General features: G+C 45.2%; 1 protein-coding gene across 1 annotated transcript in view; it reads right to left on the bottom strand.

Moving 5' to 3' along the window:
- AXDND1 (axonemal dynein light chain domain containing 1) overlaps positions 1 to 18,910 on the bottom strand; it is a 570,869-nt gene that overhangs the window by 399,307 nt on the left and 152,652 nt on the right. The window contains exon 8 of the mRNA XM_086955354.1: positions 18,668 to 18,776. Coding sequence (XP_086811480.1) covers positions 18,668 to 18,776 — 109 coding nt within the window. The remainder of the gene's footprint in view (positions 1 to 18,667; positions 18,777 to 18,910) is intronic.

Raw genomic sequence — 18,910 nt, forward strand, 5'->3', positions numbered from 1 at the left:
ATATGAGGAGCAGCTGTATGCGCGACCCTCTGTAGAAGGCCTCTTTAGGCATATGCTGGTGTTCATCTCTCAAGGTGTTAGTAATATTCAATATAAACATAAGGAGCTTTAAAGCTTTATATAAAAATCAGTTTTATGTGCGACCCTTTATAGATGGCCATATCAACATACCGATGATGTTTGCCAGGGGGTGGAAACAACATTGTTTAGTCAAACGCCCGTGTATGGCAGTGGTATGAGTGACCCTCTGTAGACAGCCTCTATTGGCGTATGTTGTTCACACTTATGTTCATCTTTCTGGGTGATAAGAATATTCAATGTAAAGATTAGGAAGGTTGGCACTTAACATAATAAACAGTTTTATGCTGGACCCTTTATAGATGGCCGCACCAACATGCCAACCATGTTCGCCATGGTGGTAGCAATAACCCTGTCGAGTGATTAGCATACATAGAGCCTCCAAGTGTCTTTGTAGGCGAGTATTTTGCAACTATAATCAAGGTTTTGTTAACATAGATCATAAAGTATGCAGTGGAAAGAATATGTTTTAATTTTTGTCATTCCAAGATGTCCCCTAAGCAGGGAGGGTGTGACTAGGTTCCCGTGATGCAGTGGATAAATGGGCGTAGTTAGCTATTTATATTCTTAACGGCCCTTGCTTGCAGGACGCACTACACTATCAGACATGTGATGAGTTAGGTGTGAGTGGGAACTGATTGCAGGGGCGTAACAAACACCCAGCAGTGCAGGGGGGCCCCCAGTCTTCAGTATAAGGGGGGGCCCTGTAGTGTTGGGCACTAGGCCCACATTACGGTGATCAGGGAGACGCAGACACAGGGTGGTTAGTTAGTAAACTGGCCAAGAGCACGTGCGCTCCGCCCTATTTATTAACTGTGTCACGTGACTCGTGACATCAGTGGTGGGTGGGTGTAAAGTGTAGGTTTACATAGCACAACAACTAGAACGTGTCCAGCAGGACACTACATTCCTCCCCAACTTAATAAAAGTTGAGACAACACAAAAGTCCGAGCCTGTGGGACGAAAAACACAAAATATGCAATCTCCGAAATTTAGGAGATGTCTCTTCAGCTGAAAAGTTCGTTCTCTTGGGCTCGACATGCTGGTCCTCGGTGGGCGTGCTCTTCTGGAGTTGCACCATGGCAGTATGTTCTTCCGTACATTGAGATCTTGCTTTTGGGGTGACGCTGAATAGGACGACCAGATGGTGGACTTGATGGAGGTTGTCTTATAGTGGTCCGTCGGGTTTCTCCACTGTAGGCAGCTTGGTTTCATATTGCAAAGGAGGGAGAGGTTGAAAGGCACCCCTCTCACTGTGATGCCCCTCTCGCGGGTATTCTCCTGACATGAGATGTCCCGGAGGCCCTCTTCTTCAGGTTTCCGCTGGGCAGGGTGTTCTCTGCAGCGTTGCTCCAACTCCACAAGCCGGTGTGAATGGAGGAGGCGATGAGATTACTACCATGCATCCGTAGCTCCGCCTGGAGGGTGGTTGTTGACTCTTTCCTTTACGCACAAGTTCCTCTTCTTCCTGGGACATGCAGGGTAGACGGCGACGGATCCATTTCTCGTGTCAGGACCCTCTGCCACTGGTGTCCCTGAGGCCTTTGCCCCTTGGATATCCATGGGCTGGTGTGGGGTGGTCAGTTCTCCCTCTGCCGGGCATCTGAGCGTTCTCCCCATCCAGACTTCCGCTCAATCCCAAAGGTGGGTGTTGCCAATGGTCCAGCCTGTTCATTCCTGCAGTCGACGGGTTGTCAGAGGACTTGTAGGTAGGGGCCTGTTCTTCACCTAGTCCTACCGATGTTCCCCTGGACTTGTAGGCCCTTGTATTCCATGTTGTGGTGCGGGTCACCTTCTCTTCTGGTGGGTGTGCAGACTCGTCACACCTCTCCTCACCTTTCTGGATGTTGCTGTTCTTGATGGTGTCGTGCCACATGATTCCTTTCTCCTTTTCCCTCCCTTCGTGGCGTCGCGCCACTCGTTCTCCATCCTCTTTTCTTCTTCGCGACGCGGTCCGGTCACCTTGCCGCTCTTGTCCTCCTGACCAGGTTTCTCCGAGCGGCGTGCACTCCGCCCGTTTACTTCTGGTCTTGTCCTGGCTATAGGACACTGTCTTCTTTTCCACTCTGTGACTGGACCAGTCGTCGCGACCTTCTCCTGTTAATGGTTATACTTCTGGTTCTTGAGGGTGTCGAAGTTCGTTGGTTCCTTGGTCGCGGATCACGTCTTACTCAAACTTCTTGAACCTCTTGCCAGTCCACACTGCCGGTCTCTGGCAGTGGTGTTGATTGGCGCAGGTGCTGATGGCTGGGGTGATGGTGGTTGCCAGCCATGTAGAGACTCGGGATGATGGGTGTTGGGGACTTGTTGGGAGTGTTGGATGTCTGGAGAGATTTGGCAGCCATGTGCCTCCGCTTTGTTGATGTTGACCTTAGGTGGCGGCTTGACACGTAGTGTGTTTGGTTCCTCTCTTGCCTGTTGTGGGGCCACTGCCGACTCCATCTTGAGGCGATGAGAGGGCGGCCGCTCAGTGCTGATCTTCGCCCTTGGCATCTGCGGACGGGAGCAGGGATGCCGACTGACTCAGACTGCCGACGCTCGGGGATGGACGGTCGCCTGGGGAAGCGTTGGGATGAGACGTGGACTGCGCTTGCTGCGGCTTAAGTTTGGTTCATCATGGGACGTCGGTCCGCCTTGGTGGCTGTCTGGCGTGCCAGGGTGTGCTTCTTGGCTGGCTGTGAGTCCTCGGTCTTCTTCCTTTGTTGGCTTGTTCAGTCCACCTGTGCTCATCCGGTCTTTGGGGTGACAGAGCTGTCACTCTTCTTTTCTTCGAGGGCGTTGCATTTGGACCTCGAGGCGGCGCTGTCGTGGCGCCGGCTTCTGCTTTTGCTCTGGCGTGCTTTGCTGGCTAGTCACTTGGTGAGGCGCTCCTTGTTTGCTGGGCGACGTGACGTCTGGTCTTGTGTCGCTGTTCGTTGGAGCACACGGTGCTGTGGCGGGCTGCCACATGGGGTGTGCGACTTCTCTCTTGCCGATCTTGGGTCGTGGCCGACTCCGTCTTGAGGCAGTGTGAGGGAGGACACCGTGGGTGGTTTTCGGCCTACTGTAGGGCTTCGCTGTGGCGGTGGAGACATGTGTGCTCTCCAACCTGCGTTCAGCAGTGTTTCTGTGTGGAGAGGTTTTCCTGGGTGCTGACTGTGCAGTCAGGTTCAATGGCGCGACCTCCTGCGCGCTTCTGGCTTTGCGTGGTCTTGCGTCTTCATGCCGTCTGTGATTCTTGGGATCGTCACTTAATTCCGTTGCAGTGCTTCTGCGTTGGCACGCTTTTGTCTGCGCTCTTTATGTGCTTCGCTGTGTCTGGAGGGTTGCGCCACCGCTACTGTGACTTTCGCTGGCGTTGTTGCTTTTGATTCCTTGGGCGCACTTTGCTGTGCGTTCTGCTGAATGTCCTGTGTGGAGTTAACTGCACTCCTGGCGCGTTCCTGTGTTTCTGGCGCATTTCTGTCTGCGCTCTCCGGGTGCTTCGCTGGCTTCGGAGGGTTACGTCACCGCTCCTCATACCTTCTCATCGCTGGGCACGCGCTGACGGTGAGGCTTTTGTGCTTATTTGGGCGTTAAACGTGCTTGGTTGCTTCGCTTTCTTTGGCCGCGTAGTGAACTTGCGCCACTCTTTCATTGCACGTCCTTGTGCCTGGAGTACTTTCACTCCCGGCGCATTTCCGTGCAGTGCAGTGCTGTCCTGTGGTGCTGGCATGTCGCTGTGCAGCGTCACGCTGGCTGTTTAGTGACCTCGAGTCCCTCTCTCACTGACTGTCTGTGCGCATGGATTTCTGGCGCTTCTGGCACGTTCCAGCGCAGTGCTGCGCTGTCCTGTTGCAGTGGTGTGCTGTGCTGCGTCTTTGGTCGGGCTTCCTTGTCGCTGTGTGGCGTTCCTGCGCCAGTCTGGCATTACTGTGTGTGCCCTGTGCTGGACTTTATTTAGCTATGTGGCGCTGTTCTTGGGGAGGAATATTTGGGCTTCTTGTGGGGTCAGCAGTCTCTCTGGACGGGATGCACAGTCTCTAAATACCACTGTTTTCCTTCAGGGCTTGGAGGCACTGCAGAGGACCCCTCTAACCGCTTGTCTCCCTCTTTAGTGTAGGGCTTGTGCAGCTCACATCATCAGGCAGATCAGCGGTTGTGCTGGCAGTGCTGCCTTTCCTTGTTTGCAGTTCTGGCTTATGGATGTGTGTCTTCCATGGGACGGACCTTTCCCTTCTTCATTCACCACATACCCTTTTGCATGCATGAGCGCTTGTGGCCTTTATCCCGGACAGTGTCTGTAGTGCCTCGTATGCTTTCCCGGTGGCACTTGGTGATTTGCTTGCTGTCCCTCTTTCCCTGCGATTCAGAGGGAGTGTGTCAGTGGAATGAGTGGTGCAGGGAGTGGGTCACTTTAGGCGCTGGCTGTCTGCAGGGCAAGTTGCAGTACCCTACGTTCCGTGATGCGGCAGGGTTGCTGAGGCTGTAAGTCACACTGGGGCGGAGATGTAGTTACCATGCAGAGTGCCTTCGTTCGGGTGCAGTACCACCCACGGCCACTACTCTGACTGGAGTTAGGAACCGGGCTGCGTGATGCTCTGGTGCGGTGTTGTGGAGACAGATGGGGCATTTCGAGCTGCTGTAAAGGGAAGGTAGGTGCTCCCGTTTGCCTTGGTGCTGTGGCCTTTTTCTCCCTGATTAGGCTTGCCGCCTCCCCTCAGGCAAATTGTTGTCTTGTGAGTAAAGTGCATGCTTGAGCTGCGTTGCTCTGATCTTGTTGAGGCTGCGCTATGCATAGAGGCGCTGGGCCTTTTCTAGGAGTATTCTTCCTCCTCAGGGCGGCATTGGATTGGAGCTGAGCTGAGCTCACTCGCCGTTGTCTTTTTTTTTTGTTTTGTTGCGAGTCTCGTTGAGAATTATGATGCCGGAACAGGGCTCTGTGTCGCGCTGGTGCGCAGTTCGCTCGTGGAAGGGGCAGGGTCACCTGTGCAGCTCCGATGCACTCCTCCTCTCCCTAACCGGGTCGGGCCTCCGCATATGGGTAATGTCAGGTTGGTGCTTACTGTGGGTGTAGCAGCAGGCCGGGCATATCTTCCTTGCCGGAGGGACCTTATCCTCCTCTGCCGTCTTTGACCGCGCCCAGTGCTGATGCCTTCGTATTGGCTGGATGTGCGGGCAGTGGCTGTGAGGGGTCAATCAGGCGCCGTTTCCAGACTGCTCAAGAGTTTCCGGAGTCACCTATTATGTCCAGTGGAACCTCCTCTCGATTCACAATCAATTCGAAGGCAATAGTCCGAAGATGGCCAGGTTAATAGCTCCGTAGTTTCCTGATCTCAGGGTATCGCTGCCACAAGGAGGAGTACACCAGTTCAGGTTGGAGAGTAAGAAGGGAGTTCCATCAATTCTACATCTGTAGTAATAACTGTGAAACTCAATAAGTCGGTCCACGGTGGAAGATCAAAAGACGGTCCGTACTGCTAAAAGTTGATAAAATTCAAGAAAAGCACAGAGAACCAGTGTCTATTTCAGATTCATCAGGCCCCTACCAACGGAGACTGCCTGTTAATAAGGAAACGTGTATTGCATCGCGACCTGTAGATTCAGTAATCTTAGGTCCTTGTGGTCTGAAATACGCCAATTTTTCGGCGTATTTCAGACCACTTAACCTCCTACCAAAACCACCAATGGAGGCCGTCCCAAAGTCTTGCAGCAGTCGTGCCGCCAACGCACCACCGGTTGGACAGCGCCAGGACCCCTGGCCCTTCCTCTACCCGACGGTACATTGCCAAGGGACGCCTGGTCCTGGACCCGACGTCTCCTTCCCCCCACGAACCACCAAAGGACCTTCCACCTGCTGACACGGCTACTTCTCCTGCGACACAACCTATGAGAAATCCTGCACCGCTCCTGTCCACAATACCTATAACACTCTGCAACCACTACATTGTATCCTGCTAAACGCCCACTCACTGCAAACATGCCACAGAAATCTGAGACGCCATTACCACCCTCCCCATAGACGTTGCCTTCATCACCGAAACGTAGCTCAACCCCTGCTCGAACTCCGGCATCACCACTGTCACTCCCGAATACTACAAGATAATAAACTGAAACTGCGCCAACAAACAAGGCGGAGTCATAGCCATTATCTTCAAAGAAACCACTGGATGCACCATCATCAACGACAATCCCATGCCTCTCATGGAACACCTCAACTTCCTACTACAATTAGATGTGAAGACTACTATACGATGCACCCTCGCGTACAGACCCCGGGACCCAAAGCAACTTTCTGCCGCACCATCCTCAACCTCATTGTCCCCTTTATTTTATTTTATTTATATGCTTCTATAGCGCCTGAATAGACCCCCGAAGGGGTATCTCTGCGCTTTGCCATCCAGGGGAAACCTGCTACTGTACCCGGACAATACCAATAGATAGTGGGGGAATAAAATTAAATGCTAGAGAAGAGGTAGGTTTTCAGGGTTTTACGAAAAGATAAGTGATCAGAGCTGAGCTTTAGTGAGAGGGGAAGGGTGTTCCACAGAACAGGCCCAGTATAGGCCAGAGCCCTACCTCCTTGACGGGCTTTTTTAATCTTGGGAACCTTGAGGAGTTGGAGGTTGCTGGATCGTAGTGCACGGCCCGGGACATATGGTGTAAAGACTGTGCTGAGAAATTTCGGGCCTATCCCCATCAGGCATTTGTGAATTGTGCACAAGATTTTAAATTTGGTCCGCAGTCGTACTGGCAGCCAGTGCAGTTCCGTCAACAGTGGCTGGGAGGGAGTCCTAGGTGGAGCATTCATGACTAACCTCGCAGCCGTATTCTGGACCACCTGTAGCTTGTTAAATTGGCCTTCATTAGATGACAAAAGAAGGCCATTACAGTAGTCCAGTCTGCTAACGACCAGAGCCTGCAATCAACTCTCACCACTACGTCCTAATTGGTGACCTCAACTTCCACGTTTGACAACCCCAACAACAGCAACGCAATCGCACTCCTGGAGAAATTGAACAACATTGGTCTCACCCAACTGGTCACCTAACCCACACACAAGTCCAGACACACCCTTTCCCCATTTTCACCTCCAGCAACCGAATCAAATTCAGCAACACTGCAGAACTCATCAGGACTGACCACACCATTGTACACTTCACCATCACTGATCCCCAGCACATCATTACCAGACGTCAGATCTCCTCCCACTGCAGATGGAGAAAGGTCACTGAAACTTAGTGGCCTCAGGTCCTCACCACCTCCTGACCCAAGGCCTTAGCAGACCTCAAACAGGCCGTCCAGAACTTCGCCGTCTGGATCACCGACAGTGCCGACATAGTCACCCCACTGAAACCTACAAAATCCAACAAGAACTCCAAACAAGCGCAACTGCCAACAAGTGGAGAAATTATGGCACGCCACCAAGAACCACGCTGACAGAGCAGCTCACAAAACAGTACTTAGCAACTTTCACAGGCACATCAAAGAAACCAAGAAAGCAGCCATCACCAGATGCATTGACTCCTCAGCCAACCACACAAAGGAACTCTTAAAAATAGTCAAAGAATTCCCCAACCCTGCAGCCATACAGAACGCCAACTTCTGCAACGCCATGAACAAAGTAGCCACATGTATTAGAGACAACTGCATCCAACTCAATTACTACAAAACAGAAGTATTGATCTTCGGGAAGAACACCTCTGCATGGGACAACAGATGGTGGCCTGTAAAACTCGGACCTACACCCACACCAAATGACCATGCACGCAACCTCAGCATCATCCTCAACAGCCAACTGACCATGAAACGACAAGTCAAAGTAGTTGCCTTCTCCTGCTACCACACACTTCACATGCTCCACAGTCTCTTTGGATGTATCCCTACCAACATGAGAAAGACCTTCACTCGGGCCCTCGTACCCAGCTGCCTCAACTACGGCAATACCCTCTATGCCAGCATCTCCACCAAGCTCCTAAAAAGACTCCAGACTATACAGAACGCCATAGCCAGACTCATCCTGGTCTTTCCCAAAATAATCCACATCACCCCCCATCGGGCTCCTCATCCAGAAGAGATGCCAGTTCAAGAGTCTCACACATGCCTACAGAGCCCTCCACAACCTAGGACCTGCCTATATAAACCATCAACCGAGCTTCCACCAACCCAATAGATACCTGCGCTCCTCTTCACGCACCCTCGCACACACCTCACGCATCTGTCGCAGCCACAGCGGTGGCGACTCCTTCTCCTATATCGCTGCCAAGACCTGAAACAACCTTCCCCTCCAGCTTGGTACAGCCCCCTCGCTGGTAGACTTCAGAAAGAGACTCAAGACCTGGTTCTTCAACGGAGACACAGCGCCCAAATACGCCTAAGGGTGACAGTGTTATGCTTTAAAAATGCGGTTTGATTTGGTTTGATTTTAAAGCGGTGGGTTTTCAACAGTTCTTAAAACGCAGTTCACAACACTCTTTTGTTCTAGAGAGGATGTTTAATGACTAAAGGCCTGCAGATCCATGTATGGGTGAAATTTGGTAATAGTGTTTTGCCACTCATTGTCAGTCAATCAATCTGGATTTGTAGAGCACGGCTAATCACCTGTGAGAGTATCCAGGCACTGAGTAGGTTGCTGCAGGGGGCTCAGTTGAACAGCCAGGTCTTCAGTCCTTTTCTGAATACCATAGGAGAGAATGAGGCCTGTAGGTGAAGTGGGAGGTTGTTCCAGGACTTCTCCATGAGGTAGAAGAACAAACGTCTCCCGCTGTTGACGCACCACATGTGGGGGTCAGAGGATTTAGATTAAAGCTATACACCCAAGTCTTTATATTACTCATATGTGTCGTACAGGGATCACCCATTGATTGACCAGATTTGAAACAGAATTTACCCTTTGCATGCCCTTCATGGCTTGCAATGTTATAAAGGGTAAGAGTATGCATAACAGAGTGTTAGAAGGGCCCAATAGGAGGATTCCTTAAGGTGTAATGTAAAATACGGGTCAATACTATGGTCTTTGGTAGTCCAGGTCATTTTGTGGATTAATGCACAGTTGTGGTGCAAACCGTTGCACATGAATGCAGAATGGACTAAGTTATCTGTAGATGATACTTACATGGTTGGGGTTAGCATTGTCTTCATCTGACATGCGTCTGCATGCAGGCGGGATCAGCATCTTTCTGTAAACTACTAATAAAGGTTAAGGAGTTTCTTTTGTCTAATGTGAAAAAGTAGTTAATGAATTATGTTTCAATGTGATACTTTTGAATTTTAGTATATGGTCACTTCCGCTTGTCCTGAAGATGCCTGGAAAGGTGAATAAACCGAAACGCATCAACCTCTTTTTAATTAGAGGAGCTATTAGAAGATAGACGTTTTAATACTTTGGTGGAAAAGGTCTGAAGCACTGAATGGACTTTTTTCACCTGGCCTAGCCCTAGCTACATCACGGTTGAAGGTGGACTCAAAATAGATGTATACACCATCTGTTGTCTATACAATTCTTGTTGGAATACCATGCCGCTCCACCTCAGGCTATCTCGTTGCGGACCCAATTTAGGAAGGAACTCAAGACCTGGCTCTTGGACTGAACCTCGGCGCCCATCAGCACCTGCAGCTCCTCCCATGCATTGAGACCCTCACTGGTGAGTAGTTGCGCTTAACGAACACTGATTGGTTGATTGATTGTGATAGGCAAGATATGACCATGAAATGTGTTTGATGTGGTGATTTAAGCATATATTTTTTCTTTTTGTTTTTTAACATTTTGTGAATGTTGCAGTCTTTTTTTTTACTTTGTGAATGGTGTAATATCTACAGAAAATGTAATGCTGTGAACGCAATATAATAATTAGAAAATAGACACAAATGGTCGAAGAAAGAGGTGAGGTGATTTGTGTTGAAGTTATTCTTAACAAATTGATTGTTATGCAAACAAATTAGTCTTGTTTTGCTATAAAAACTTTTCTATTGAATTATCCTCATGCTCCCTACTTTCGGTTGTTATGATACTTGCCCAGTGGTAGTGAGTTTTAAAGGGCGTCCCCTTTTCTTTTTACATTGCTTATTGTGGGGCATACACCCCAAAGAGGGCTCTTGAGGCTCTCTAAATATTCTGACAGAAAAAGCAGTGATATATTTATGTTTATTCACCATTTTATTTAAAGACAGGCCGAAATAAACCAAATTATTAAAATCAAGACTTGATTAAACAAAGACATTTGTAACTATTATGCTTTGAGAAAAGTAGACAAAGGAAAAATATTCTCATGCGGATTTTGAGGTGAAATGAACTTACTTTAGCAGTGGCAAGAATCTGATCATAGGTGTGAATCTACTACAGTACATAAAAGACTGAGAACCAGATTGGGGATTGAGGAAGTATTCCAGTGCCATGGCCACTATCATTTTGGTATCCATCCCTGATCACCAGCTTTTTGGTGATTGTAGCAAAGCATTTTCGTCCACACACGTGGACACACATGTGATGTTACTCCTCTTTCCAACAATTATGCGTGATAAAGTGGAAGCATGATTGGCCTGAATTTAGACGGATCACTTATGACTAAGGTAGACTTTTTCAACGGAGTTCAAATGTAATAGAGCCAGGTAGGAAATAGTAACTTCTGTGATAAAAGCGGTAAATGTTCTTTCAATAGTGAGGAGTGTTGCACAACGGAGACAGTCACCAGAGGACCCTTTGGATGAACTATCTGAAATCCTTTTATCATATTGAACTAGAATAAATATACAGCGCAATGGTGGCTGTGCCATAGATCAACCATGGAAATGCTGACCTGTTCAATGGGAGGCACATTTTTTAAATATGTTGGTACATGGGCGCGATTAGCTGAATATGACCTAGCTAAATTCCCGACACTAAGAATGTTTTCGCTGTAAGGAAGTACCTCTTAAAGCAGGTAAGTGTACTCTTTAGGGCAAGGTGACACACTCACTGCCTTACACTGGAAGGTCCTGCATAAATACCCACTTTATCCTGATACACAACAAAAAAGAAGAAAGAAATGAGAATATCCTAGACCAGGAATTGGGAAATCTCCTTCAAGCATTATTGTAGCGCTGCTAGGCACCATCCTGCTGAACTTCTCTCTTCGGACATAGAATGGGTTTTCAGCCTCAAAAGGTTAAATAGTCCTGGCCCCTTGATATATCTCTGTAAACAAATTGTTGTCCAGAGATTTTTATTGTTGATTTTTGTTTTTGGATCATTAGAGAAGTAATTTAGCTTGGGGAGACATTGCTAATCTGGGTCGAATTTTTCTGGGCGACATTTTGAAAAATTGCGGATATGTTGTAGCTATGATGTATTATTTCAGGAACCATGAGAATTATGTACTTTATTTTGGTGTCAAAACATAGGTCTTGGGGGTCAAGAAGTGTTATAGAGTCAGAAAATAATTTCCCAGAGCAACCCTTCGGCAATTTTCCAAAATGGCGGAACTGTTTTAGCCATTATATTGGTAATTTATTGTGATATTGTTTTTGTTTCAGGCTTTCCGTTGATTCAAATTCATGAACGTGAGCAAAGCAGGTGGTAGCAGAGGATCTTTACCTCCTGACCGTGTTGCTAATTACAAAATCTGAGGACTTCTTTGACACTGTAAAATGTGTCATACGCCAAATTAATCCGAAAGAAAAGCTAACATCAACTGAAGCTGGACAGATGAGAGTTTGAGATGCTGCAGAAATAAAGGAGACGAAGTTCACAAAAGATTGAAACTAATGTGTGAAGAGGATCAAATATTTTCTCATTGCGACAACAAGTGCTACAAGTTGTATACAATGGAATAAATTCTGGAAAAATGTGTCAGAAAATAGAAGAAACCAGTGAATCACAACAAGAATCTGAGTCTTCTGAGAAAAGAACGAAAACCAAACCCTATTCTGACCCACTTAGAAGAACATGACCCCTTGTTCATATCCAACAACTGATCAGAAAGCAGAGGATCTTCAATGGGTTATCTGTGGCCAAAGGGAATGATGAAAGAACAAAGTACAGAGTATGTGTGTTCCAAAGAGTAAACATGTTTTATCCGAAGCTAGTTATTCCAAGATTAAGTTTTCAGCCGAGTAGCTGATCTATACAGCGAGGTGAATGTATGCCCACCCGAACTGCAAGCATGCATACATTCAAAAATACAAATGTACAGTAGGCTCTCAGCAGCAACATAACCGCCAACCTAAGTCTGCACTCTTTGAAAAAGCTAATTAAGTTTTAAAGCCACTCTTGAGTGCTGGCTACGGGTTCACATTCAGTGAGATCAGAGAAATTATGGTCAACATTAATACAAATGTATGCATCCATAATAATGAAATAAGGTTTTTCAGGTAAGAATGTACAATGACAGAATTGTCAGTCTAACAAAAAAGAATAAGCCACCTATGGAGTTCTCAGTTTATTTGACTCCTTTAGTTCTTGCTGCCAAAATAAGATCACACAGGATGCAGTAAAATCAGCAAGTAACCCTTTTAAGAAACGTCCTGAAAGATTTTAATTTGGATTTAATGACAAATTATGTGATGCCCCAGAGCACCGCAAATCATGGGTGTCAACAAGAATTCCTGATGTTGTCTTAACATTTTTTACATCATTGTTTAATATCAGCAAAGCAAAACTGTTAGAAATTAAGGGGACATATTACAAGGGGATATGCCCTTCTCCATATTCACAAATTGACTTTTAGCCACTTTCTGAGGCTTACAATGGGTATTGCTGTGGGCGTTCCACCGCAACACCCATTGCTTTTGACGCTGCCACAAATTTACAACTAGGTGTAAATCTGAGGCTGCACCAAAATCTAACACCATGCAAAAGCAGGCGTTAGAATGGCAAAACGAGGAGAAATACTTTTATTTCTCTTCGTTTTTGCTTTTTTTATATGTGCTGCATGATTGTTTATGTACAGGAAGGTATCCCTTCCTGCTCAAAAACAATCATTAAATAATGATGATCTGCTACTTCTATGTGTGCTGAATTCTGCAGCACTCATAGAAGTAACAAATCGCCATTAGTGACTGTTCATGTATAGGAAGGAAGACCTGTACATAAACAATCATTCCATGCAACACAGGCACCCTGCACTACGGTGCAAGAGTACCTGTGTTGGCACTAGGCAGCTAGATTTAGCAGCAGTGCTAGGGACAACACAGGGGTGCGTCGTATTCTTGTGAATATGGTGCATCTCTGCGTTTTGAAAATGTTGGAGCGTGGCGCTGCCAAATTTGGCACATCTCTGAACTCTGACATTTTCTGGTAAACATGCCGCTAAAGTTCTTGACTTCGCAACAGAAGCTGACAACATTGATGATGGCTTTGAAGATATAAGCGAAGAAGTGAAAGACAATCCCATGAACCATCAGGCTTATGCTGTGCAAATGTACTGTCTTTTCCAAATCAAGTTTTATGAGTTACATCTCGGCAAAAAGAAAACTCTGCAACCCACGATGACTGCCCACACAGTCTATGACAAGAGCAAAAGTAGAGAGCTAATCACTTCAGTGAATAGGATTGGTGTATCAAACAGTTATAATGACACAGTACGGAGCAGGAACTTGTTAGCAGCTCATGCTGTAAAATCTTGTGAAACCGACAACCACACAACTTCCATGTCACTTTACCAGGAAAAGATTTACAATTGCTGCTCTTGATAATTTTGATTTTGAAAACAGCTCCTCTTTGTCTGAAACTTCCAGCACACAATAATGAAATGCTTCTTTTTCAAGACTATACCAATGAAGTAGCTACTGGGAAACAAGCAGTGTCCGCTGTACGCATAAACAAACGAAGCTCAAAACTTATAACCCAACTGCCTTGCCAACATGTGAAAAATCACTACAAGCCATGAACACGTCAGAGTCTACCAGAAAGTTTCAAAGTGGTTGAGGATATGGATCTTCTTCTACCTAATGCTGCAGGAAGCAAAGCTGATTTAACTGAATTTATCATAGCGCTTACTTGGTGCAGACTGAAGGATGAAAGGTCAGTTTCTTTGTGGGCTGGAATTCACGCTCTAATCATCCAGAATACCGTCCCACTGAAAAAGGATGGGTTTTTAGCAGTAGTACCATCTACAGTCACAAACTATGCAATAGTATACAGAGCTCTAGAAAGTTCCAAAATTTGCATGCTCAGCTTGAAGACCGGCCTATCCTGCCAATTTCTGCAATGAAGGTGTTAACCGTATTGTAGCTGCCATTTTTATGAGCAATCCAGTAGAATTTGATTACCTTTATCCAATGAGGGGTATTTTCCACATGACAAAAGTTGTGTTGTGGAGTGCAGAAAATTTTCTCACAGGATGATGCATAGTATTTCACTTATTGAGGCTGAAATCTTTGGAAGCAAATCTGTCCAGTATTTAGCAGAACTTATTATGTTTGTTCATTACAAGGTATGCTCATCATATCTGAGGCTATAGAAACATTGCGATGGAATGCTTTCTGGAACAAGAATGACAAATAAGGTTTTGCATATCTTATCTCAGAAGTGAACAATTCAATTGGAAAAGGTTTCCTCATTGAAAACTGCAGTTGTTGTGGACTATATGTCACATTTGTGAATGGTCACGATTTCATCCATGCAAAAACTACAGAGAAGTCTGTCAGGAGGTTCTACAGATATCAAAGTCAGTGTGCACCTTGCAAAAACTGCACATTGTCATTAAGAGTTATCTTGCTCTATCTGTCAAAGAATGTGAGAGAATCAGACGAATTGCTACAAGTGGAACAACTGACCTGCCTGCATCAAAAATTCAACACTTATACCTGTGCAACTTGATAAATTCTGGTCATCACATCGAACAAGATGAAATTAGAGATGTTAACTTGCCAAAACATTGCTGGTGCTCAGTGAACACTGAATTTCCGATTATTGCAAGTGGAATGATTGTCAATGAGGAGTTGGTGCCTGCAGAGATATATTCAAAAGGGACAGGTCATATTGTTCAAGAACTTAACAGCAAATTGGAGGAAACTGGCCTTCGTGTTGTGCCATATGTTGAGTGGGCTGTTGGAATTGGTTCCAGCAGAGTCACTGTACTGTCAAAGAACACAGATATTATTGTGCTAGTTATATTAGTTGCAATGTTCATAAGTCAAGGATTGTCATAGTTATGGATACATTCTGGAACAGGCGAGAATCCTGCTTCATTTTTTGTACAAGAAATTTTACCCAGAGGTGCCCAGTGTTCTAATCAAGGTACATATTCTTACAGGTGATGACACTATGAGCAACATTGGAACAAAGCTTGGAGATTTAACCCCTTCCATGCTCATGACGAGCTCAGCTCGTCATGCAGCACGGTTGAGCTGTGCTTATGACGAGCTGAGCTCGTCATGAGCAATGGACTTGATGAGCTTCCAGCACAGGAGGGGAAAAGCCTTAGCAGCGATGTGGTTAACTGCTGAAATTGTGAAGTTTCTAAAAGGATTTGCTGAGACAGAAGAAGAATGTGACTTTAAAGATGTAGAAAAATACCTTGTGGGTGTGTGGAAAATGAGTACTTACTGTCACACATTTGACGATCTTTGGTACAGTGAGTTCAAGAGATCAGTCGCGCTAGGTGACCTTCCACCAGCGTTATATTCTGTGCATAAGCACATTTAAAAAGCGCTCTACTTGATCAGAGCTGTAAATATTTTGGATCAAGCATATGTAGAGAACGATCCATTTGAATTTGGTTGGGAAGATATTAATAGAGTACTAAACCTACTAAAGCCTCTACCCACAGAACTTACACGTACGTGTACTTGCAAAACCTGTGCTACAAAAAGATATCCCCTGTCGATATGCTATTCTAAAACGTTCAACATGCAGCTAATATACCACGAGCGATTGCCGAAACAAATAAAGTGAACTATAAAAATGTGTCTAACACAGGATCAATAAAAGTTTTTTTTTCATATGCAAATAATAAACATTATTTGGTGTACACATGAAAGGATTAAAAACCATTATTATGTGTTTCTATATGTGTTTTTTATTCCTCTATTATAGTTGCCATTTTGGAAAATTGCAGAAGGAATGCTCTATGGAGTTAATTTCTGTCTCTATACGACTACCTGACCCCAAAACCTATGTTTTGACACAAAAATGAAGTATATAGGCCTCATAGTTCCTGAAATATTACATCATCACTGCAACACATCTGCCATTTTTAGAAAATGTCGCCCAGAAACATTCAGCCTGAATCAGCAATGTCTACCCAAGGTAAATTATGATCCAAAAATACAAATCAAAAATGAAAATCTCTGGACAACAATTTTTGAACGGCGGTATATCAGGCGGCCGGGATTAAAAGTCTCAATACTGAACTACATGGTAAGGAGTTCAACAACTCAGAGTTGAACACATTTTCAAAGGTTAGCGCCTGTGAATCAGAAACATAGTAGTTAAGATCCTTTATGATCGATGCCTCGAATTAAAGCAGAAAGTTATAAATACTTTTGACTTTCAAAGAGATCTTGGTCTGATACCTCTCAAAGAGCTTTGGGGCAGACAGTGCAAGACACTGACCTGCCAGCATAATGATTCAGCCCACAACAGTTATGGCCGGTACTAAGAGGATCCTTGCTACTGAACACCTTTAATCCTGAAAAATAAGTTCTAAAGTAAACTTTTTAGACAATGTTTCAGGTGCTATGCGCTTTAACACACCTTGAACGTCATCAAAACAAATAAACCATGAGGCAGAAGGTGCGGCACGTGAGAAAAACAAATCGTAAGAAAAGGTTTTAAACCCAAAATCCTAACACAAACATTCTGTAGGCTAAATGAAGGAACATTATTTGTTGTCATTTCTGAGGTACCTTTTGAATGTTGGGAAATTGAAGAATAGGGCTCTTGTGGACCATTGTGGGCATTACTTGATGGTATATTTCACTGACAGAATGTTGCAGTGTTAGACAATTTGACTATGGGTCATTGAAAACCCATTAATGTCTGCCACGCGTCCATGCAACTGTATGGTAGAGGGAAGGACATTTGTTTTGTTGCAGCAAAGTTACTTCCTGTACAAGATATATTACAAGATTAAAATTATTAGGTCCTTCTCAACCTCAACAATGTTTAACAGTGAATGCCTGGATTTGATATTAGTTGCTCAATGCATACACAAAACGTTTGATCTTCCGTGACATTAGTGTGGAGCTATGAAGACTACAGAGGATCCAACATCGTGATTAGTCAAAATCCTCCTAATGAAATAGCTTTGTTTCGAGGCTCAACTGTCAGCGTGGCGCAGACTTATCACTCTTGTCAAATCAACTATGGACTCCCTCTGGCTCAGCTGCCAAGTGTGAAATTGTTGGAGATAAAATTGCAAGCGACACAGTCAGGACTTTTCAGAATTTATAGTCAAGAACTGAAATGAGGCATACAAGGTAGAAGGCATTCAGTGGGGACAGGACTATGTCCATGGAGGTAGAGCACAGAATGAGGAAGGCAGGGATCCTCACCTAGTTATCAGAATCAAACCAACCCCAGAGGTTATAAAGCCTTATTTAGATGACTCAACCACTATTTATTGACGAGAATCTCAAACCACATTGTCATTGCAGATGAGTGGCAACCATGGGATTCTAATCCAAATACAACTAGTGTAATCATATCGATTTAGAGAGGTTTGAGTGAAGTGGTGAGGTGGATTATGATTCTATATTATTCACTCTCTATATCATGGAATCTTACTAAAGGGTCACACAGGTGGGGGAGAATTAGGGTTTTGGGACATAGATTATTAAATGAATGGAAGGAAAGAGACGATTCAAAGGATTGAAGAACAAGTGACAGGGGAGGGGAGAAGATTGTTCCAAAGCCATTAAGGGACAATTGGAAGTATGTCAGTACACAGAAGTGACACTGTAAACATTAAATGATGGAAGAATATAGAGCGTCCAAAGATATAAGGGGTAATGGGACAGCCATCTATGGAAGGGAAGAGACATGTAATCCTTGTGTGTGAGGAAGAAGAGGACTCCAAAGACTGCCGGATCATTCAGACAAATGAAACTGTAATGGCTGACAAGGGATTTGGAAAAGCAGGAGGTGTCTATCATGACAGGAATCTTGGATTTGATTGACCATCACAGTATCTTCAGGAAGCGCACCTGTGAGGCAAAAATATAGTGGTACCGTTTTGAAAGATGGATTACCATAATTTTACATTTAATATACACATGCATGTTGAGACAGAGCCTGTGTGAAAACAGACTTTGCTCTAGATTCGATAGGAGTAAATGGCTCTTTGGCACAAATTAGAATTCCTAAATGTAGATTCTTCAAGGAGGAGACTGACAGAGTCTCCCAGGTTTAACCCCATTTCCCAAATAATGCAGTACTTACTCAGATCCAGCCCTATTTTAGAGTGGGGATATAAATACCTGTGCCAAAAGAGGCTGTGCCCAGTGAGGCCATACTGTTTGAGCTGCATGTGCTCTGAAACCAAATCCTTGGCCCAATATACCCTCAGACAAGCCTTCGAAATCCCATGGCATCTCCAAGAAACACAGAAATCAAGAGTTGGCACACATTCTGATGGAGAAAAATACAGAAAAGAATCTTAGTGTGCCTGGGCACTGTTCTCCTGCTCCTTCTGTGCTAGTTTTAACATACCTGGGTGGGTCCACCTTCACCTAAGTCCTCTGCATCCACTCCAGCCTTCTCCAGCATGGTGTCCATAACTTTCATCAGCTGCAAGACCTCAGCACGACTGTTTGGCTTCCTAGGAGGGAAATAAGACGTTACAGACTAGCACTTTTTAAAAACAGGTGGAAAGAGATAGCGTCTCATGCAAGATTAGTAGGTCCTGTGAGGTGTATAACACTATAGAGCATGCGTTAAATCACATGACAAAAT

The sequence above is a fragment of the Lissotriton vulgaris genome, chromosome 1_1 (assembly GCF_964263255.1).
Source record: "Lissotriton vulgaris chromosome 1_1, aLisVul1.2, whole genome shotgun sequence".
NCBI classification, from domain to species: domain Eukaryota; kingdom Metazoa; phylum Chordata; class Amphibia; order Caudata; family Salamandridae; genus Lissotriton; species Lissotriton vulgaris.